We start from the raw sequence: 23,348 nt of genomic DNA on the forward strand, positions 1-23,348 counted from the left end.
TCTGGATCATGGATGAAAAAGTGTTACTGCTGTTGGAAAACAGCTGTACAGGCTGATTTTACACTGACTTTCATCTGGAGAGAGACTGCGGGAAGCATCGGGTTTTGGTGTCTGCTGCAGAGTGTCAGGGAAGTGGCTGCAAAAGGGTTTGTGATTTTCCTCCTGATCAGTGCTGGTTGTCATTTTTAAATAACGTCATAACTAAGTACATTTTGGAAATATCTGGGTAGTGATTGGCTCAACTGACAAACTGATTATTGTCTCATTATCTTCTTTCAGAGTTACACTAGTTTTCCTTTTTTTAAAAAAGCATTTTGCTGTTCACTGACTTCATCAAAATAATGCCTTCTTCTTTGATTAATTGTGCTGACAGACCCTTAAACCTAATTTCACTGAAGTCACTGTTTATTTTGATAATAGTTTCCAATTTTAGATATCGATTAATGTTACTTAAGTGTTAAATTACATTTTAGGTAAACACTCTCCTTAGCCAAAACAGAGCAGCGGCGTCAGATCTGTATGTGTAAGTGCAATGTGTGTGTGTGTGTGTGTGGATGGGAGGGGGGGGGGTATTTCTGGTAATCAGTGCTTTGATGAGCAGGAGGGTTGTGATGAAGGCCATAGCTCTAAGGAAGCAATTGTTTTTCAGTCTGTGCGTGTGGGCGTTGATTGTTCTGAGCCGTCTGCCAGATTGCTGTGATTCAATCAAGGGGTGGCCAATGTAACACAGTTGGAAAGAGCACGCTCTTCATGGTTTTTATTGCAAAAAATAAGTAAATAAATGTACCAGCAATATCTGTGTGAACCGAGCCAGCTTCAGCTTTCTAACCAGGTTCTGATTGTGAGACGTCATCATAGTGATGTCAACCAGCTTACGAATAAAAAGGTTCAGAAAGCAGGAATGTAGGAGTCGTGGTTTCAGGATCAGAGTGGAAGTTTCAGCTCTGAGGAAATCATGATCCCAGTAAACAAGGACAAAACACCTAAGGAGTCCTGAGGTCCCTTCCCAGGCGCAGGATGAGGTGGGGGAAGATCTCATCTCATTACTGGGGTTTCACCCTTAATCCCGGTGATGATAAAGATCCACGCCTTTTTTCACACCTTGGCTCATGTGATGACTCACATGATTAATAGGGTTAGTGACCCTCGGAACTATGGGAACAATCCCTACTAGGGGTTAAATACCTGGGACTCTCCACCATTTGGTTTTAGAACTGAAGAAACCTCTTGGATGAAGTCCATTTGACTTCCTTTTTTCAACCACTCAAAGAAGCCCTGACCTGGACAGCCACAACCTGCGCGGACACACTGGGAACATGTATGTAGCTTTCTGTCTCTTTAAGAATGTAATCATGTTACCTGTTAAATAGAAAATATAGTCCCAGGGCGCTACATTTATGTAGATTGTGTATGTAAGGAGAAAATAAATTTTTAACGTAGCCCTATTTCTGAGAGAGGAGCTGGTTAAGACTGAGTCAGCTGACTAAATGGTTCTTATTTAGGACTTTTCTACTCAGCGTGCGCACTTTATACAACCCCTTTCACTCATTTATACAACACAAGTTCTTTCTGTCTAACCTTCACACACATTCATATTTCAGTGAACACATCAGAGAGCAACTAGTACATCCCTCAGTATTAGCCCTGTGATGGAAGGGAAGGTGTGTGTGTGTGTGTGTGTGTGTGTGTGTGTGTGTGTGTGTGTGTGTGTGTGTGTGTGTGTGTGTGTTGGGGGGGGGGGGCTTTCTTTGTACCTGTAAGAGGAGGATTCGCCTGTGAATCTGCTATTTTTGTTAGCAAACACGGTGTTAACGGGGCCTCACTCGCTGTGATGAAGTGATTCACAAAAATCACTGCACTGATCCTCAGCAGCCACCCTCCACCACCTCCACCACCATAGCACAGCAGCAGCAGCTTCGACACGTTTGGCCGGCTGCTTCAGCACCTCGGAGAGCGATAGGCTGAACGACTTCAGCGGCGGCAGCAGCATCCGGGCAGCAGCCAATGAGAGAGCGCAGTTTCTCTCGCACGTCCAACCCGAATAAGTGCTGATGCCCGCATCTCTCTCTCTCTCCCTGTCTCGCGCTCTCTTTGCTTTGCTGCTTTACTGAGGGAATAAGCTGTCGTCTATTTTTGGACTTTATCGTGGCCATGTTTTTCTGTCCCCCTCTCTCTCTGTCGCCGCTTTTTTGTGTTAATGTAGGTTTTTAGACCAGCGGGCCAGCGTGCTGTTTGATTCATGTCTGGGCGAGTTGTGAGCATCAAACAGCCTCCACCGTGTAGTTTTTTGGGCTTCTCAATGGAAGACATCTCTCCACTCGCTGCGAGCGAAGGAGTGCGGCACATATTCGCTTTGCGTGTGTATTCCCGCAGAGGAGCGAGAGACTCTTTCTGAATGAGGCTCTGAAGGGAAGGGGCGCGGGCAGCAGACCTGTCGGTGTTCGAGCAAGACCCGTTTGGCTGGACGAGCTCGTGCCGGCGGTTGTGGATTCCGTGGGCGGAAAGCCTTTTCACATTTTGATCTTACCCAGCAGCGAGGGTACGGGGGAGGTCAAGGTGGGATGCATGGATTTCACAAGAAGAGAAGATTAATTAGAAGGTAGGAAACATGTTTTTTCCCTGTAACACCATTCTTGTCAGGTGATGAAATATTAAAGACGCTCAAATAATTCTCAGATAAACGCAGAATCAGTCAGTACACAGCCACCTGCTCAAAAAGAGAGAGAAAAGCATTTTTCCCCTAATGTTCAGGGCTGCCTCTCGGTGTGTGTTTCTGATGCTGCCTGGTGTTGGTGGTGTTCGGGGGTGGGGGGTGTTCAAGGCTTCCATTTTGAAGCTAAGATGGATGCTTGCGCACATTTCTTTTCCCTGCCTCCGTGGCCTTATCTCGGTTCTTATATAATGCTGGTGAACACTGGTAGGCCCATGCTGGGGCTACCAGTGCCATCTATATGCAGCTTTACGTGGGGAGGTGCGCCATTTATACATGACTGCTGTGATGGAATGCCAGCTATTTGTGTGGCTGCACGATTTATTATGAAGTTTCTGCACAGACACCTAATGCAGTTGGCTGACTCTTTCTCTCGTTGGTATGTTGCTGTAACCATAAGCTCTGGGGTGCTTTTCTTCACTTAGAGTAGTAAAAAAAAACAAAAAAAAAACAAACACTCCCACCACCTAACCTAAAATCATCTTATTGACGTGTTCTGAAAGGGGGGAGCTGGTCTTGTGACCTGCTTTCATCTGCATTTGCAGGCTCTTCCTCCAGCCAGGAGCTTCTTCAGTTGTCATTGTTACAAGTGGACAGCAGATTCACTGTGTAAATATCTATCTGGCCGGTTACAGGTTGTTTCTCATGGTCTAGCAGATAAGAATCCAGGTTTTTCACCAATGATCACCAATGATATATGTGTGATTTGTAAACATTGATATGATTGATATTTATTGTATGTTACTGCAGCTAGCAGGCAGCTAGCAGTGTTGCATCACAACAAAATTTTCCTGTAGCTTGAAAACCATGTTTGTCCACTGGGTTTTCTCCAGGAGCTTGGATTTCTTCCTCCATCAAAAGAAAACAAAAAGGCACTGCTTGTCTGAATGCTGTTTGCAAAAGAGATACTGAAATGTCATGAATTTGACTTCCTAGTTAAAAAAATTTTAAGCCAAGCTGAGGGCCTTGGAGGAATAACTAGCAAGAAGACCTTGAGAACTGTTGTTTGGGCCATTTTCATCTGACTTCCTTTTGATATCACAAAGTAGGAACCAGAGTGTCCTTTCTGGTTTCGAAAACTAACCTCACTTTCTAAAATCATATTCAAGGTCTTCCTTACTTGGAAACCCAAGAGGAACAAATAGAAAGTATATCTTGATAGGTTTTCCCAAACATTTTCCCATGTTTTCCTATTTTCCCTCACTAAAACAAATAGAATGTTTTCTGATCTTAAAGATATCAAAATATCTTTGGACTCTCAACCAAATTTGTCACTTTTTATGGTTAAAAGAAGGTAAGGGGTCATTTCTAGACTAGTGTGAAGACCTCGAGCACCAAAGTGTGTGAGGTCCTTTTTGGACTTAAATATTTTTTACCTCACACTTAGTTCAAAGTCTGTTTGCTTATATTTTCCAGAGCCTTTCAACCACATTTCATGGTTGACTGGAGCAGACAGTAGTCAAACTCAATGGGACCTTAATGGTTACTCTCTTTACTCTTTTTTCAAAAGGAGAAGTAAAAACTCTCCTTAGTCCTGTGCGAGAAAACTGAAAAGTCTTATCTGAAAGTCCAGCAGCCATTTGGGGTGTTTCATCTGGATATCTTGTCATGGCTGTAGTCTTCAGTTCATTCTGCTCTTGGAAAACTAGTTTGTGTATAACCCAACCCATTTAACTCAGGGTCCACTTACAGTTTTGGGGAGATTTTAACAATATTTCTTGGTTTTCCTCATTCTCTCCTCACCAAAACAAGCCAAAGCTCAGACGTGAGGATTGTAGCATTTGAAATAGTAAAAAGAAAACTTAACTCATACTACGATTACTACGAGCCTTTCTTTCATCCCAGGATCTTTTTCAGAGACTGTAGCTCATTTTTCATGTTTGACAAGGCTGACAGCAGCAACCTCATGAAATTATCTAACTGGATGGTTGAATTCATAGTGAGGAAAGTCTCTTAGCAGAGGAAGGCGATAGACTGAACGCTTTAGGGGAAAGTTCACCATCCCAACGATAAATATTCTCTTTTGAGTCAGTGTCTTACTTCACTTCTGGTCTTGCAAACAGGCAAAAAATATTCATCATTCATGTTCAATATTCATCAGCTAGTAGAGTGTTAAGTTGTCTGATTAAACTTCATCAGTTGAAATGAAATCTAACTAATATTGCTGCTTTTTGTCTGTTGTTTGTTCAAAGGTTCAAACTCCCCCAGAAGTGAGACGCTGACCCTTTCCAAGCTTTTTGTCTAGACTAGTCAAAGAGCTTTCCCCCACTACTTTCCACTGTACCCTGTTTCTGCTGCTAACTCTAACCAGACATCATGGGTACAGTGTTATCGCTGTCTCCTAGCTACCGCAAGGCAGCCTTGTTTGAGGATGGGCCAGCCACAGTGGGCCACTATACCGCCGTCCAGAACAGCAAGAATGCCAAGGATGCTGCTGCTGCAGCAGCAAAGTCCCTAAAACGTCCCTCAATCATCAGTGTGCTCCCATGGAAACGTATAGTGGCTGTATCAGCGAAGAGGAAGGGGTCCAAGAAATTACAGTCAGACAGCGGGGATGGAGGAAAAGGAAGCTCTCCAGATGGTCATGCAGCCGCCACCACCAACTCAGCCTCCAATAGCCTGAAGCTCAAGAAGTCTCAGTCCTGTGCTAACCTCTCATCCTATTCATCCAGCCAGGACCCAGCAGCCACCACTACCACTACCTCCTCCCACCTGCCCGCCTCCAAAACCTTGGCTAACGTAGCTACTGTCGTTGCCAAAAAGAATTCCCTCACAGGTTCTGGGATCCAGCCTTCCACTGCAGCTGGAACGCCAAAACGTGTCATTGTTCAGGTAACCTTCACTCTATAGAAAAAGAAAAACTAAAAACTCACGCATGCATAATTTGATCAAGTCTTCTCTCCTTCCCTCCTAAACACAGGCATCCACGAGTGAACTTATGCGCAGCCTGGGCGAGTTCCTGTGCCGTCGGTGTTACAGATTAAAGCGTCTATCCCCGACAGATCCAGTGCTTTGGCTGCGCAGTGTGGACCGCTCCCTCCTTCTTCAGGGCTGGCAGGATCAGGGCTTCATTACTCCAGCCAATGTGGTCTTCCTCTACATGCTGTGCCGCGACGTGGTCTCAGCTGAGGTGGCCTCAGAGCGCGAGCTGCAGGCCTCACTGCTTACCTGCCTCTACCTGTCCTACTCCTACATGGGCAACGAGATCTCCTACCCACTGAAGCCCTTCCTGGTGGAAGCAGAGAAAGAAGCCTTCTGGGACCGCTGCCTGGACATCATCAACCGCATGAGTGGCAAGATGCTCCAGATCAACACCGACCCACACTTCTTTACCCAGGTGTTTGCTGATCTGAAAAATGAGAGCAAGAAAGAGGAAGAGAAGACCAAGCTCCTCATAGGCCTTGATCGATAAGAGGGCGCTGGGAGTGGGGGGGGTGGGGGTGGAAGGATAGACAGTGAATAGGTTAAGGACAGGAAGACTAATGTAATCCAGTGTAATGTTACCTTTGAGCTGTAATGTTGTCTGGCGTCTCTACTGGTGATGATTAACCAACTTTTCAAATGTAGAAGATAGAGCTCGTTGTATGAAACATAGTGTTGATGATAAATTTACCCGAAGGCTGCAGTTAAACAACAAAGCAGATAAAATCAGGGTTGCTGAGGTGTTTCTCAAACCGCCAGTCATGTTGACTGGATCTGATTAGATTCCCAAGATTAACAGGCTACTTGTTGGCATTCAGCATCCAGGTCCCTGAGCTCAGGGTAACAAGTTTTAAAGCTGAGATACAATTGTTGAGATTCCCAGCAACATATCTGACAATGAAGAAAAGGAAAGTCATATTTCATCAAAAGCATGGCTAGCAGAGATCATGATGTGACATTAACAGCATGATAGAGAGAGCAAGAGATCCATTGTATTTACCTTTTACCTTGGGTGTAAAGAAATTTGTCAGTCTGGCCTTTATGTTAAGAAATAAAGTCCCGACTAAGTTTTATTGTGAAAGTTAATAGAAACATAAATGGGTTTAGAGATGCCAGACAACACAGATTTAGTTACTGAGGCTGGATATATATATATATATATATATACATATATATATATATATATATATATACTGTATATGTATACAGTATATATTTAGCATTGAGGCATTTTTATCTATAGAGAATTGAACCACATTGCATGAGGTCACTTCATATGTCCTTGCACATGACCACTTGCTTATTGCCAACTCCGCTTTACCTTATTCCTAAAGTCCTTCCCAAGCTTTATTGCACTCATCAAAAGTGGTTCTGCAAGGTCCATTCGCATAACATAAAGAGTATTAACTTGCATAGCGTGGATGAGATCAAGTCAACCAGATTGTTTAATTGGCACTCCTATTTATTGTACTGAAGTGGATTCATGCATCCGCATATTATATAAAGTACTGTAGTTTTAAAGGAACATTTGGGTTTATCCAGTCAAATATTCTGGGAATTAGGAGACCATTTGTCTATTTTTAAGAGTATGACATGCTAAACCTTTTGGCACAGATGAATAATTATTAAACAAGCCCTTGTGTAAGCTGTTTACAAATACGTGGGAAAATGCAATACTGACCCCTCCAGGGCACATTTTACACAGGGAATGATCTCATTTATTTCTCTTACCCTGCACTTTCTCCTGCAGTCCATATTGGTGCTGACAACAGAAAGAAAGAAAGAAAGAAAGAAAGGAAGAAAGAAAGAAAGAAAGAAAGAAAGGAAGAAAGAAAGGAAGAAAGAAAGGAAGAAAGGAAGAAAGAAAGAAAGAAAGAAAGAAAGGAAGGAAGAAAGAAAGGAAGAAAGGAAGAAAGAAAGAAAGAAAGAAAGAAAGGAAGAAAGAAAGAAGAAAGAAAGAAAGAAAGAAAGAAAGGAAGAAAGAAAGGAAGAAAGAAAGAAAGAAAGAAAGAAAGAAAGAAAGAAAGAAAGAAAGAAAGAAAGAAAGAAAGAAAGGAAGAAAGAAGAAGAAGAAGAAAGAAAGAAAGAAAGAAAGAAAGAAAGAAAGAAAGAAAGAAAGAAAGGAAGAAAGAAAGGAAGAAAGAAAGAAAGAAAGAAAGAAAGAAAGGAAGAAAGAAAGAAAGAAAGAAAAAGGAAGAAAGAAAGGAAGAAAGAATACTTTTAAACGACTACACTCGTGTTGGGTGCATCACACTGTATGAATGACTGGTGGTGATGGGTCATGGAGGATATGTTTTTATAGCAGATCATGTGATCGCTTTCTCAGCCAATGACTACACACATTAGTAATCAAAAGTAAATGTGAGTATGCTCCAGCTGTGGAAGTGCAGAGCCAGACACAACAATTGTAGATGTGACTTTTCTTCCACAACAACACTTTGATGTTGCCGTCACCACTTGGTACCTGAGACCTCGGCTGCTGTTTGAAGTCCCAACACCCACCCCTCTTTCCTCTGCTCATGGCTCTCCACAGCAACATGGACAAAATAAATCAACACAGATTCTCTCTCTCTCATTTCGATCGCTCCGGTCTGGTCTGAACCGGTCGTGTCCTGTCTGGTGCAGTTCAGTCCAGTTGTCCCATATTTAGAGACTCTCTGGTCCACTGACCTGATGGCTTACTTATTCACGGAGTTGTTTGACATGCATGTGTGATTCTATAGGTTTCCTAGCATGCTGCTTTGTGTTGGGCACGCCATGCCTCATGTTACGAAAGAGACTGAGTAGTTGCTATGCTGAACTGCTGAAAGCTAGACTGAGCGATGTGACATCCAGGCGCAAGGACGATCCAATGAGGACAATATGTGAAAGGTTAGAAGTGGACATGCCATTACTATAAATCCATCAGTCAAGGCAAGGTCAAACACTTGCCCTTAAAACAGATTTTTGGTATTCATGTACACAGAGGACTAAAAGAGCCCACCGAGATTAGCCTCTGTGTCTCTTTGGTCACTTATTTGGTATGTCCAAAGAGAAATCTGAGAACTAATGAACTGTAAAAGCAAAATGTTTTACATTTTGGATCAAACGTAAATGCGATCTTAGTAAGAATTGATTTAGAAGGTAATTTCATCTTGTTTCTGCAACTATACCTGTTGAGCATGTTGCTAAAATGCATCTCATCCCTAATCCTACCCCTATGTGGCTCCACAGCAACCTATTGTACATTAACCATCTGAGATCTAAGCCCCAAACCCTAAGTTTTGTAGACAAGAAAAACAGGGTTTTTTTGGACAAATGTAAACACATTTTGATGTGTCGGTTAGAACCAATATGTTCTTTGTCCCCTTATTGCTAGTCCTTAGAAAAAATGAACAAATATTACATATTCTGATAGTATAGGGTGATTACTTAGGCCTCAGAGGGTAAAGAGTACAATAGTTCTGACTTTTGGTAAGCAGCCACGTTTTCAGGCTGAAAACTTATAAAAGGCACACAGCAAAATCTCCAGTGTTAAATTAACACTAGAGAGTGTCTATATGGGTCCACACCCCTGAGTGTTAAATACAACACTGTTGAGTGTTAAATTAACACTTTTGACAGTGTTATATGTTTAAAAGTAACCTAGTCAGTTTTGAAGATTAACAATGGTTAACACTGAGCAGTGCTGATTTTCTAACACTGGAAAATAACTCAAAATGTTAGAAATATTCCAGTGTTAGAAAATCAGCACTGCTCAGTGTTAGCCATTGTTAATCTTCAAAACTGACTAGGTTACTTTTAAACATATAACACTGTCAAAAGTGTTAATTTAACACTCAACAGTGTTGTATTTAACACTCAGAGGTGTGGACCCATATAGACACTCTCTAGTGTTAATTTAACACTGGAGATTTTGCTGTGCAGAATAAAATCTCCAGACTTCTTGTCTAAAAATGTGTGATCAAACAATTTCCATATTGTGCTTAAATCTGGTGCTTTTTTCTTCCTAAATCACCTAAAGTCCACCTTTAAAGACCCCACATCTTCAGATTGTATGGGTCTTTCTTGTTAGAAGTTTCAAGCCCAAAACTGAATTTTATGAAGAAGCTCAAAGGAATTATGATTCGGTTTTGGAAAGCTCCTCCAGAATCACAAGAGAGATTATAGAAGAGTTTTCAGTCTGTGTCACCAATAAATTTATGGAAAACTTTGATGGTCCATTACAGGACCATTGTAAGGGTCCTTCAAAACATTATGATGGATAAATGGATATACTGATCTTATACATGTCCCCCTGAGGTGAGAGTGTTATCCTTGATGATGTCATATCTCTAAGTCTAACAACAGCCAATAAGATGTTTTCAGTTTTTGAAAACCTGCGCCCTGTCGGCAGGGCGGAGATCTTGTGCCATATCATTCTAAGACTCATTATTTCATACAAAAACAAAAAGAAAACAAAAAAACATGAGCCAAGAAAGACTATAAAGTTGTCATGAGTAAGCTTTTCATAATGTTGCTGCATTGTACATCCGACATGTAGACCAGAAAAAAAAAGACTTTCTTTACATGGTAAGGAATACATGCCAAAATGGAAAGCTTGTAAATTCAATATACAGAGAAGTTGTGTGTGTCACTTTGCAAAATGTATGCCAAAATTGGAGTCATCCAACACTGGAGCGTTCAACATTCAGTTTAATTTGTGTATAATAATATTTGGCCTTCCCTTGTAATATGAAAAAAACAAAACAAACAGAAATGAAGACTTTGCTTTTAAAATGAGGAAATGGATTTTTAATCAAACAGAATGTCATGCCTCTTTCCAGACTCGTGTCTTCACAAAGCAGGAGATGTTTCATGTTCAGATGATTACCAACTGGGCTGCAGCGCTTTCATGCTCTGAAGAAAAACATGTAGCCTTGTTCCAGAGTCAGACCTCATGAGACAAATATGCACTCTAAGAATGAATCCATGGCAAACATGCTTGTTTACATGTCCTTCCTCCTAGCTGTTTCTGATGGGTTGAATAGTAGACAAGTAGCATATTCCTCAAAGGCATTCACAAGATGACTGTTGAATAATCCTGTTTGTAATTTGTTGTACTTGACGATCCAAAAGGATCTCTCTCTGCAGGCAAAAGGATAAAAGAAAGGTCAAATGGTTACAAATCATCAACTCCATAACAAGATGTATGTGAACTGTAATAAGTTAATGTTATACAAGAATTTGCAATTTTTATTCATGTCAGTACTTTCAGTATCTAACAGATTTAATAGAAGAATGACACAGTTTTCGAATTAAAGGGTAAAGGTTTGCTTAGCCCCACAACACAGGCCAGGCCTTTAGTTGTCTAATCTGACAGTGATAAGGGCAGCAGGTGTGGTGGCAAATCTTAGATTGTAATTGATCCAAAAATAAATAATTAATTCATTACTTAAAAGAATTCCATAAAACAAATTTCTCATTTCTAGCTAACAAAGGTTACTGGCTTAAAGAACAACAGTCAAAGGCTAACTAACTTGATGGCTATTTGACATAAACATTAGCTAAAACATTCTCTAAATTATTTTTTATTATCTATAGCTGAGTCATGTCAAAATTACTTGTTGGAATGAATTCTGTCTGTAAAATGCACAGGTGAACTGTGAATGCTAACAATAGCATTTGCCTTGTTTGTGTCACTATAATAAACCAGTAGCTGAAGCGAGCTATTGCTTTAGTGGCTAGTATTTTTTTTAAAAGAAACCCTATCGCTGACACTTAATGGATAAAGTGTGCATATATGGTTGCTAATAAACAGCTAAATTGAAACTGGGAAAGCAAGACAACAGGTTTCCTAATGAGATGTAATTGTCCAACACCCATTGCCCTGTTAAATGGGGATTAGATGTCACTGTGGTTGCCAGTGTTTGTTCGTCACTGGTAGTCTCTTACAAAACAACCTTTAACCAAAGTATGTTCAGCAAAACACACCAAAAGTAAGGGTGAAGTAGATGAACATTTATCAAGAGTTTTAAGAACAGACACACTCAAGCGGATACAAAAAGTTATTGATTTATTAGAGAGATATGAAAAGGCTTTTAATGAAGCAACTGGTTGCTACAAACAACTTCATGCTTGAAGACAAAGGCTACAGCTAACAAGCATAAAGTTAGCTTCTTCACCAAATAAAAACATTGGTCTTATCAACTTAGTCTGTTCAGTTCATACCTTATAGGGAATAATGTCAATAGGACTCTTATTTTTTCTTCCTTTTAATGCTAGGACAGTAAGATGTCTGTTAAATGTGACGTTATCTTGGGTGATGCTAGCTAGGGTTGCTACAGTAAATGTTAGTGGATCTAATGGACAACACTGCTAACACTAGCTTAAACTCTGATAGCATCAACGTCACAGATAGTGTATATACAACTAAGTGGATGTGCTAGTGATAAAAGGGGCACTGCATTATTTAAAAAATTAGCTGCTTGGCCTTTTAGGTAACAACTGTTGGTTAAGCTAATGATTGTATCTTATGTTAGCGATGAGAAACACACCTTAACTCATTTGTCATGGAATGGCACCGATAAGGAACCACCTTAAACTCTGGAAATACGTCTTTCCACATTGTGAACAAACCCAAAGCTTGAAAGACCTTTTGTGCTGCGTTACAGTTGCTAAGCTGTGATTGAACAATCATTAAACAAGCCGTGACTTTTTACAAGCGGTCAGCGCTACTCGTTCTCTGATACACTGAATATTCTATTTTCTTTATTCAGTACCCTTGTAGTGTCAGATTTTGACACTGATGTTAGGAGTGATGATTCTTAATGTGTAAAATTACCAAAATATTTATGACCACTTTCCACCTGCTCCAGGCCTGTCAGCTGTGCAGGGACAACAAAGAAAGAGAAAACCGAAGGTAAAGGAAAGCTGTCCTCTACACGAACCTTTTTCTTGCAATGGAGAAGGAAAGTATGAGTTGATAACACCCCCTCCGATTCATGCTCTCATCATTGATTAACTCATAACCATGTGCCATATTTTATCTTGCGAGACATACAAGACAAAAAAACAACAAAAAACAAAAGAAAAAAAACTATTGTGTGACATATGCTTCTAATGATGAAGTTGGTTTTCCTTCCTTTTCATTTGTGAATCATATTGTGTAAACAAGAATCTTTGGTGAACAAAGTCAAGGCTACTAGTGTTACTAGAGTGCTGATGCTGCAATCTGTTACTATGTGGATGTATGAATATGTATGTGAGAAATAAGAATACTTTGATCAACTGTTACAGGTACTTTATATAAAAACCTTTACAAGCATGGTGTTCTGTATTTTGTTCAGGTGTTATGACTGATATTGAGACAGTTCTTACTCGGACCACAGAAAGGCAGCAGAGAGTCTCTGAAGCTGCACATTTGAGTCAGCTGAAGAGGAGCTGGGAGGAAGAGCATCATAATAATTTTTGAAAAAATGCAATTACTGCTCACTAGCTCCCTAACCTGACACTTGAGAGTCATTAAGAGCAGGTTTAATTTTCATTGGTGATAAAAATTTTAATACCAAATCCCTCAATTCATTGATTATTCTGCTCTATACATCTGACATAAAGAGAAACGTACTGATAATGCTAAACACTTAAATACTTGAACTTTAATCGTAGTTTCTGATGAGTTTATATTCAATTGAAAAACTGATCATACTAACCTCTGTAGTCTGATAAAAAGCGAGAAGCAAACAAAAAACAAAACAACGGCTGCTAGGCTAATGAGCATACAGTCCTTCTACAGACCTAGTTTTACACTAAACTGAAGGGACAAAAGACCCAAGGTATTACCAGAGACTTGTCTAAGAAAGAGACACAGCACAGCATCCTGATTTCAATCCTGATTTGACACCAGGGACCGTTTGCAACTTTTATTAAAGAGGCTATGAAATTCACAGAAAGAGACCTTTAGGTCTGGTGAGTATAGCAAGTCTATAGATTATTTTACAAGAGCCTAAATGGAAATATAGTTTGTTTCTTTAAGGTGGTGATGGTGGGGTAGCAGGCAGGCCAAGATAATCAACAGGAAGTGAGAAGAAGGGCAGTGGAGAATGGTCAGGTAGGCGAGATGCAGGTAGGTGCTGGTCGTGAGCGCAGGTGAACTGTTATTCGTGAGAGTTTACTTTTCCTCTGTGCTTACAGGAACCAGAGAGGATAACCATCTTTGAAGAAGAACATTTCACACCACCAGGATGGAGGCCCAAACTGGTCCTTACATCCTGCATGATGAGAAAATGACTAAGAAACAGACAAAAAGAGAAGGACGAGGCAGACTTACAGAACAGACCTCATATGACACAATATGACTGTACATGAGTCAGCTGATGTAACCTCTGACCTGCTTCCTTTGAATGCTTGGAAAACAAAGGAACCCAATCAGTTGCTTTTCCCAGTGTAGTTGCCCCACTCTGGCAGGAATAACTTTGTGATTCCATTGTTTTTTAACAATAAATCACCATAACTAAATAAAGTGTGGAGTTGTCTGAATCTGAATCAAACACTAGTTCTGTACATTTAAACTGAACTTAACTGAACTCTGTCAGCTAACCTTCCACCGCAACAGCTGAAGAAGTTACGCATGTTTGATCAAAGTTAGAGTCAAACTCAAAATTTTGGAAACTTAAAGATTGAAATGAAGTAAAGTGCAGTAACAATCTTCTACTTCTTCCCTTAAAGCAGACCTTCCCAAAGTGTGGGGGCCGCCCCCTAGGTGGGGCGCAGAGCCATTGCAGGGGGGGGGGGCGCGGTATGAAAAGGGAAGGAAAAAAAACAAAAACAAAAAAACAAACGCTTGGACACTGCTAGCACGGGGCGCCCACACTAACGCAAAGCAGGAGATGAAGCATCGCTGAATATGTTTCCAAACCAACTTCATTCTAAGCCAAAGACTTGAAAATATGGTGAAGCAAATCTTCCCTTTGGCTTCACCTGCACAGGTGCCGAGGTAGGTCTCCCCTGCAGAATTGCTTTTCCCTGCGTTGGGAGCAGCGCTGGGCTGTTTAAATCACGGACAAACAGTATCCCACATTCTTGATCTTTAGTTCACAAACACTTGTTGTAATGACTAACTACTCCTGACATTTTGGAGATGTTTGCTCTTTATACAGTAAAGTTACAGTGGGATACAAATAATATCAGGCTGATCCTGCCACGATTTGTTCCCCGGTTCAAATACCGGACAAACAGGATCCCACAGCTGTTTATGTTTTTAAACCCATTTTGCACAGAGAGGCATTTTTTTGAAAAGTTATTGATAGCAATGTTGAATATTATTACACAGGAAAAAAACAGCTACACGTAAAATAATCACACCGTGACGCCTCTGCCTTTCTAAATGGAGGGACAGTAACTGCGTGTTTATATGTAAGCGTGTAAAACTTGAAGACAGTCAGATTAACACTAACAGTATTTTGTCTCTATCTGCCATTCTGCAATTCATCTCATGTAAACAATAACGTGCACACCGCGTGACGTGAAAAAAGGCGCATACCTTTGACGTTGCGTGACGAACTCTGTATTCCTCGTCCACACGTAAACGCAAAAAAGGAGTTTTAAAAAGTCTCAGTTTTCGGTGATTCGAAACGCCGTTTACGTGTGGACGAAACAGCTGCGTTTTCAAAAAATACCCGTGTAGGTGTGGACGTAGAGTAAAAGAGTTAGTAGTTTATTTTATTACTGCCTGTAATTTATTGCAGATTACTTGTATTTGCTTAATTGTTTACTAAATGTTTGAGGTGTTAAATAAACAGCAATGGAGCAAAATATGGGCGTGTGTGATTGGAGGATGTGTTTGTGCTTGTGTGTGTGTGTGTGTGTGTGTGTGTGTGTGTGTGTGTGTGTGTGTGTGTGTGTGCGCGCGCGGAGGTGGGGGGGGTCGAACATTTTTCTTGTAAAACAAAGGGGGGCTTAGCAAAAAAAGTTTGGGAACCACTGCCTTAAAGGGTTTAATGGTTTTAATGAGAGATCACCTTGAATATGATTGCATCAACAACATGTCTCTAAAAGCTGCAAAGGGTCATGTTTACCACTGTGCAGCATCACTTCTTTCAACAACAGCACATCCACTTCTGGGAACTGAGGAGAGAAGCTGCTGGAGAGGAATGTTGTGCCGTTCTTGTCTGATGGAGGATTCTGGCTGCTCAGCAGTCCTGGCTCTGCTTTCTGTTTTATGACACTTCAAATATTTTGAGTTGGTGAAAAGTCTGCATTGCAGGCAGGCTGTTCCATGCTGCTATAATAGATGCAGTGTGTGGTTTAGCATTGTCTTACTGAAATATTCAAGGCCTTCCCTTAAAGAGGCGTCACTGGATGGGAGCAGATGTTGCTATGAAATCTGTATATAGACCTTTGAGCATCAATGGTCCCTTCCCAGGTGGTTTCTTTGCTTTCTGTCATCAGATTTTGGGTTTTTGAGATCTGCAAATCACTGTATTCTGTTTTTATTTACATTTTACACAACTTCCCAACTTTTGATAAAATAGAATAGAATAGAATAGAAGTATGCTTTTAAGTTTTAAGTTTCAATGTGCTGTTGCTAGTTAGCTAAGAGATCTTGCAAGCATAATATTAGAGTAAAAATAATCATTTAAAAACACCCCTACATTAATGTCCAGTTTATGTTAGAGTGTTATCTGTTGTGTCAATATGATTCTTTAATGTAAACACAGAAGTTAGCCGATCATCGTTGCAGTTTGCCTGAGACTTTCTTCAGCTTCCTGCTTCTTCCTGCTCTAACTTTGTACGCTTTAGCAAGTCTCAGCTGCCGTCAGGACCTTTAAGCGATCAAACAAACATACAGCCTGGACGGAGCGCTGCTGTCCGTGGTGCTGAATTAGTTCAGCCGTGGGGTGGTGCAGTTCAGCAGCGTGTGGGGCAGAGCGCTGTCCGTGGTGCTGACATGCAGAACTCTGAGGCTCTGGTTTCATTTACCAAAAAATAAAAAGCCGATAAATGGAGGCAGGATGACACTTACTGCACTGAAAGTCACTTTAGAATTTAGAGAGTTCACATTATTGTTATTAGAAAAAGGGGAAAAAAACTGTCTAATATCTGTGCACGTGCCAAATATGCAAACGCTATCCACCGGGATGCCACTCTTAACAATGTAGACCCACTTTTGCTCAAAGATCCAGACGAGTAGGGTGACGTCTCCCTCCGCTTCCGCTCGAATCAGCCAATCAGAGCCGAGTGCGCCGCAGCTTATAAGCCCATCTGCTGTCGATCCTTTCGCCCTGACCGTCCCTGCTGTCCTGTGTGCCGCTGACTCAAACTGCGAGCCCCTGATCTACCGCAACCGTGAAGATGGCGACCCGGGTAAGCTCTGTGTGCTGCGTTTATTCCTGTAACAAATCGCTCTCAGTCCGGCTCGTGGCTGGTAATGAAAGAAGCGCACCCGCAGAGCAAAATGTCGGACGAGCCGTATGTGCGGACTGTCAGGGGTCTCGGTACACGGAGCACCTGAATGTCACCGCGACTGCGGACTCTGGTGTTTATTTCACACCGTGTGATAAGGCGTAGCTTGTGCAGCAATTTGCTACAGGACGGTGTGTTCGCCACCAGCCCCCCACACCCCGTTACAGCTGCTTCGGTGCTTAATCCTGGGCTCTGCTTGTCCTTGACGCGACTGCGTGAAAAGCGACCACTGAGAAGCTTCGTGGATGCGTGGAAGGGTGCACGGTGTTGTGTGGGACACGCAGAGTGGTGGTTTGGTGACAAGGGTGAAAACAGCCTTACGTGCTCCAGTGTGTGTGTGTGTGTGTGTGTGTTTGGCGTTAGGGAGCGCTGGATGCGGTGTGAAGCAGCAGAGCAGCACGGCTGACTGGTGGGCTGTAACCTACCTACATATGGACATGTAGGTTGCCTGTAACCCGTCGAAGCAGAGGGATGATGATGTCAGGTAACCGGCCTCAGCTTCCCCTAGTGGCCCGGTGTCATTCTCACACAGCCCCAGTTATACAGGTCACACCTGGCAATAACACCAGGACTGGTACTGCAGTAGGAATTATTGGGTTAAACCCTGATACCCCCAAACTGCTGCCTTTATTATGCAACGCAGTAAATAGCAACCTGGTCACTAGGGTGACATATACTGAGAAAAGCTAGCACCAACACCTCTGTGTCTGTGCTGTAATTTATTAGCCCTTTGTCCTCAGCCAACAAAGAAATCTTTGTAAACAAACAATACTGTTTGCAGGGCTTCTGAACTTTTAGCCAACACAAAAGATAAATATCGACAGTTGACAGATGTTCTCGTTTTTGCGGATGTATATATATCATTATTCCAGGCCTCTTTTACCTCCATGACTCCATGTATGACTCTGGAGAAACATATTGACACCTGATATCACTATGATACTACGTCCAGCAGCTGCTCAGCTTAGCTTAGCATAAAACAGGCAAACAGTGGACATGGTTAGCCTGGCAATCAAGTCAGACTAAGCTCTTCTCTAAAGCTTACCAGATAACGTTTTATCACATTTGTTTTCACTGTGTAAAAAGAAAGTGCCAAGACTACACTGTTATAATGGTGAATGTAGGGGTGGGCAATATATCGAATGTACTCGATGTGTTCGTTTGTCCACGTACAACGGTTAAAATGGCTTTATTGTAACCATCGAGTATAAATTGCGATGGCAATATTAAGCTATCTGCATGTAATTAACTTTGGGGGATTTTTTCTCCCACATGCTGCGAATCGGAAAGTTTTCTACCTGCCCTGAGCAGGCGCCGCACAGTTTCAATTACAAAAAATAATTCAAGTTAATTTTTGTGAAATTAAGATCAGCAGTGTCATAAATAACCCAAACACTGAAATTCATTTAACTGAGTTTCACTCCTTATTCTCAGTGTTCCACAGCTTATTTGCATTGAGTCTGTCCCACCAGCTCTCCTGTTTAAGATAAATTTGACATCTGGCATCATGTAAGTCAGTTTGTCTCAGAGTGACAGAATTTTATCACTAGATACATGCGTGTCTGTCATTTTTTTGTAACTGCGAAGACTTTTTCACAAGATACTACACTATGATGCTAACTTACACATGTTCACTTCAGGCAAACTTTAAGTGGACTTGAAAAGCCAGTAATGACTATTTGTCCGCACTCTCTTAAGCTGCTGCGTGTCCATGACCGAGCACAAACCCTACCCTACAGGAAACACTGAACTGAGGAGCAGCATCGCATCGCAGTATAGAGGTTTTTCATGCAACATTATGTGGACTTTACACAAGAGCTGTCCGCCATATAGGATGCGATACAACTACTAGTTACAAGGGGAAATGTGTATCTGATTGGAGAGTGGTTCCTGAAGGTCACCAGTTGTCGCTGGTGTCTGTACCAAAAACCTCCTTATGATTTATATATGATAGCTATCGCTTGACTATTATTGTTTGCAGACAAACAGATGTCTTCCATTCATATGGAAGGTTGCTGGGGCAGCTTTACTTTGGATGGAAGACATGTATTTGTCTGCAAACACTAATAGGCAATCACAGATTCCCAGCGTGTTCCAGTGACTGTACCAGTCTGCTAGCAACCCAAAGCAGTTGCAGAGAGGTGTTTGCCTCACCGGCAGTGGTTGCCAGATGGTTGTGGATCAGTCTGTAGGCCTGCATGACTCTGGGACTTTGTGCACTCACCCTACATTGTCACCATGATTGTCACTTATCCAAAATGGCGGGTAAGTTAATGACACAGTTAGCAGTCACATGACTCCTCAGTGAGATAAATAAGCAACTTCTGTAGACACAGATGATAAAATATGGAACTTGAAATTAATATAAGAAGTCCCCTTTATTAGTTATTGCCTGGAGATTCTTAATGTCTCAGGTTCTGCTGTTTTAACATGAAATCTTAGGTAAACAGTGGTGTTACCAACTGCATTAATGAAGGTCCAGCTTTATTTAGGTGCAGAACTTTAATTAGTATGGTTAACACCTTTGTTTAATGTCAAATGGATGTTATGAAATAGGTCTTTAGCCTGGCACAAAGTTCTTCTTAAAATGACAATTCTCATTTTTCCAACTCCGCATCCAGGCTTTGTGCTGAGCTAAGCACATCAGCTGTTGGCTACATACTACACAAATATGAGAAAGGTTTAAACCTTCTCATGTCACCATTGGCAAGAAGGCAAATGGATCAAACCAACAAGTCACTTACAAAGTCTACGACACAATGGCTTTCTGAAAAAAGCCCATCCTACCACGTCACCATGTAAATGGTGCAGTGCAGCTTCATTTCCAGTGCAGAGCTTGTATTAATTTGAGTTGAAGACAGACTCATCAGCACAAAGGTGCAGGTGGTCTGCCGAGTCATGATGCAAGGTGCTAACAGCCTTAGCCTTCCACACAACAACTTTCTCACTGTGCTCATCTAAAAACAGTGAAACCCAGTGTGCTTCTGATTGAGGGTGTGCCTTGTGCTGGTACATTTACTGTATTTTAACATAACCTCTTGATCACCTTTCTGCATGCTAAAGCTGGAGAGTAGCACAAGCACACACCATTAGCTTGGTGCTGTTATCCAACGAGCCTCAAGCTGCGTGTGCCCGGATTTCATGTGTCAGTGGAAAACATGACTGCTATATCACACTTAAAGTGGAAACACCTCCTCCGTCAGTGGGACTGTTTTCTGATACTCCAGCAGTCGTTTTACTCTATCAGCATGTCTTTACAGTCCGACTGCTGCCTGATTTATGAAGTTCAGCATTCAAGGAAGCTCAGTCAACACTGCATGGAAATGACCACATGTTTTATTTTTATCATGATTTAGATGAGGAATCTGCCTGCGTGTTATTAATGTGTTTTTGTCATTATATTGCTGTATATAACAACAATTCATAGTACTATATTTTAACAAATTAACATGAGCTAGACCCACGCATTATTTAACAATAATTGTGTGGCCAAAGCTTCCTGTATGCACAGAGACAAAAAGAGCATAAAAGAACAAAAAGACATGGACGATCATCACAAAGAGGCTCATACAAACTATTCAAGCCTATACGACTATGGAGACACAAAATGAGCACAAAGGATCAATAAAACTGCACAAAGACTCAAAACCAACGCAAACTAATACAAATGAAGCTGACAAGCCATGAAGACCATAAAAATTCAAGATGGAAATTTTTCTAAAACATTTTTAGAGGGAGCAGAAATCAAAGCTAAGATTTTTTTAACACCTAGAGAAACCTTTCCCTGTCAAACAGCTTCTTTGGAGTTTACTCTGACAACAGAGGCTAGTTTAATTTCCATGTTCTTAGCTGTTTTTATGAAGCAATGCTTTTTAAAAAAAATCTGTTAAGGGAACAAGCAGCTTCTTATTTCGCATTAGCTAGCAAGCTAATTGTGCTAACCTCAGTTCTCCAAGTAAACTGACAAAACAAGATTGCATCTGTCTAAGTTTTTGATGTTTCCAGTTAATTTATTTTTAAAAGAAGTGGATAAAGTAAAAGAGTTACATCCTTAAAATTACGCTAGAAGATTGAAACTAGCTCTCTGTCACCAGGAAAAATGTCTTCCTTTCTCGAGCCATGAAGAATTAGCTTACATTTCAGTGTAAAAAAAATAAAATTAAATCCTAAGACCTTCACAGACCTGACACATAAAATTTGTATAAATATTTTGTGCATTACATTTTTTTCTGCCGACTCACCTGTTCTTTATCAGCCATTTACACTGAACGCATAACTTTAAAGGACCAATTTGCAGTATTTATTTTATCAGCTCAATAAACAGATCTGACCAATCAGACCACTGCATTTGGCAACAAGTGCCCTCTGAGTTGAAAATGGTCACCAGTACTGAATATGCAATAATCTAAGATACTATTGTACCTCACACATGCACACAGCTAGATGCCGATAAAGCTTCAACTCCTGGAAACCATGAAATTCTCTCTGCTACTGTCTTCTCCTGAGAATCGTTTGAACCCAGAATCTTTTCTTTCTTTCTTTTCTTGTTTAGAAGCATCATCATCTTTTTACAGTGCATGTTTTTATTCACAAACATCTAATGCTTCCAGTGTATATATACGTTGGGCCTCAAATTCACATCAGAAAAATTTTAAACTTTTCACAATTTTTTGACTTTAGTTTTACAAGATAAAAGGAAATCAATGATCGTGCTCTAATACTGAAAACATTCTGCTGTCTATATTACATTCTAATCATTACTGTGCATTCATTATCTTCTACCTCTTTGTTGTAGCACTGAGCAGTGTATTTGCATTAGAGCATGTTGCATACAAAGCTTATCATGTTTCCCTTTACCAGACTTAGTAATGTATCACATTTCCCCAAGTCTGCGTGCAGTTTGTGTGTGTGTGTGTGTGTGTGTGTGTGTGTGTGTGTGTGTGTGTGTGTGTGTGTGTGTGTGTGTGTGTGATGGCATGTCCTCCCCCCTGGTCACCCAGCTTGTCAGAAGTGTCCACTGGCATGATTTTTGATGTCCCCAGCTGGCACTCACTCGTGTACCCTTCATTCTGAAGTGCCCAGCACAGTTTGTACTGTTTCAGGGCATAAAGTCATCTGTCAGAGGATATCAGGACAAAGCAAACAGTTCCCCAAACTGAAACGGTCCTGGCATCAACAACTGTCTCAACAAGAGAATCCTGTTCTAAAGCGTATTACCACACAAGCTAGCAAGCATGAAATTATCAAAGAAACTTGCTAGGTCTGCTAAGAGCCTTAACATTTATTTCACTGGTGACCAAGACACAAATAAATACTTCAATATAAGTACATGCAAACTTGAGATATGGATATGATTAGTCAAGAAAAACAAGAACGCTTATGTCCTCTAATATCTCACATGTTTACTATGGTAACCATACACCGGGACCATAATATAGGAAGATCGCACAGTCAACACTGTTGTCACTGTTGTCACTGCAACACATCAGCTCATATGTTTTCTTGGTTCAGCTTTTCTCTGATTCTTTGCTGGTAAGGCTAGAAAAATGCTGCCTGTAGCATTTTGGAGTTTCCCGATGGATTGCTGTTCAGGAGTCCATGAATGCCACATCTCCTGTTTATCATCAGCCAGAAACCATTAAAGATTTTGTCTGCGAAACATTCAGAAAGTCTATGAAAGCAGTTTACAGTGTGCACAGTCATCCAGAAAAATGTACACGTTAAGCCCAGAAGGTGGAAAACTCCTGTGGCTTGTCAGCAAGCAATTTTTATTCAAGTGCATCCAGCTTTGAGGTTAGAAGGCAGTAGAGAAAAATCTTTAATGGATCAGATGTCGGCACGAGTTAGCATATTTGTAAAAGCCCAGCATTCATCTCCTGTTTCTGACACTGTGTTGGCTTTGCTCTAGAGGGGGGAATGACAAAAAAAGATACAACTGTGGGTTTCCTGCTGTGATGCTGACCTCTGGCTGGGCTGTTTCTTGCTTTAAGCGGGTTATGGTCATGCACTGATACAGTGTTTACACAGCTGCTAGCCTGACAATACAGATCAGGTGTGTAAAGACTAAAAGAAAGTGTGGCTCAATACCTTTGCCCATATCATACAGCTTTAGTTCATGCATCCACACCAGACCTCCAAAATCACAAAAACCCCACATTATGTTTTCACTTACCGAGTTTGCCCACTTTTTTTTAAACTCTCCATAAAATACAGCTTGTAAACAGAGTCTGTAACAGGTTACAGGAATGAATGAACAGCTGTTCATTGGACATTTCCTCTGGGTTCACTAACGGCA

General features: G+C 41.1%; 2 protein-coding genes across 3 annotated transcripts in view; both read left to right on the forward strand.

Annotated features, from left to right (window-relative positions):
• Window positions 1-2,030: 2,030 nt before the first annotated feature.
• On the forward strand, window positions 2,031-12,917 carry LOC146389241 (cyclin-dependent kinase 5 activator 1-like). The gene is made up of 3 exons (XM_084926966.1): window positions 2,031-2,599; window positions 4,903-5,542; window positions 5,631-12,917. Exons 2-3 carry the CDS (start codon window positions 5,027-5,029, stop codon window positions 6,120-6,122), a joined length of 1,008 nt encoding a protein of 335 aa, XP_084783092.1. The 5' UTR covers window positions 2,031-2,599; window positions 4,903-5,026; the 3' UTR covers window positions 6,123-12,917.
• Window positions 12,918-16,819: 3,902 nt separating this feature from the next.
• The window catches only part of LOC146389242 (vesicle-fusing ATPase), a 63,700-nt gene continuing 57,171 nt past the window's right edge, over window positions 16,820-23,348 (forward strand). The window contains exon 1 of one of the 2 annotated variants that reach the window (XM_084926969.1): window positions 16,820-16,954. In XM_084926969.1, coding sequence (XP_084783095.1) covers window positions 16,943-16,954 — 12 coding nt within the window. In that variant the 5' untranslated portion in view covers window positions 16,820-16,942. The remainder of the gene's footprint in view (window positions 16,955-23,348) is intronic. The other variant, XM_084926968.1, reaches the window with a different exon arrangement.

This window comes from Perissodus microlepis, chromosome 4 (assembly GCF_051167445.1).
Source record: "Perissodus microlepis isolate ML-2025 ecotype Zambia chromosome 4, ASM5116744v1, whole genome shotgun sequence".
NCBI classification, from domain to species: domain Eukaryota; kingdom Metazoa; phylum Chordata; class Actinopteri; order Cichliformes; family Cichlidae; genus Perissodus; species Perissodus microlepis.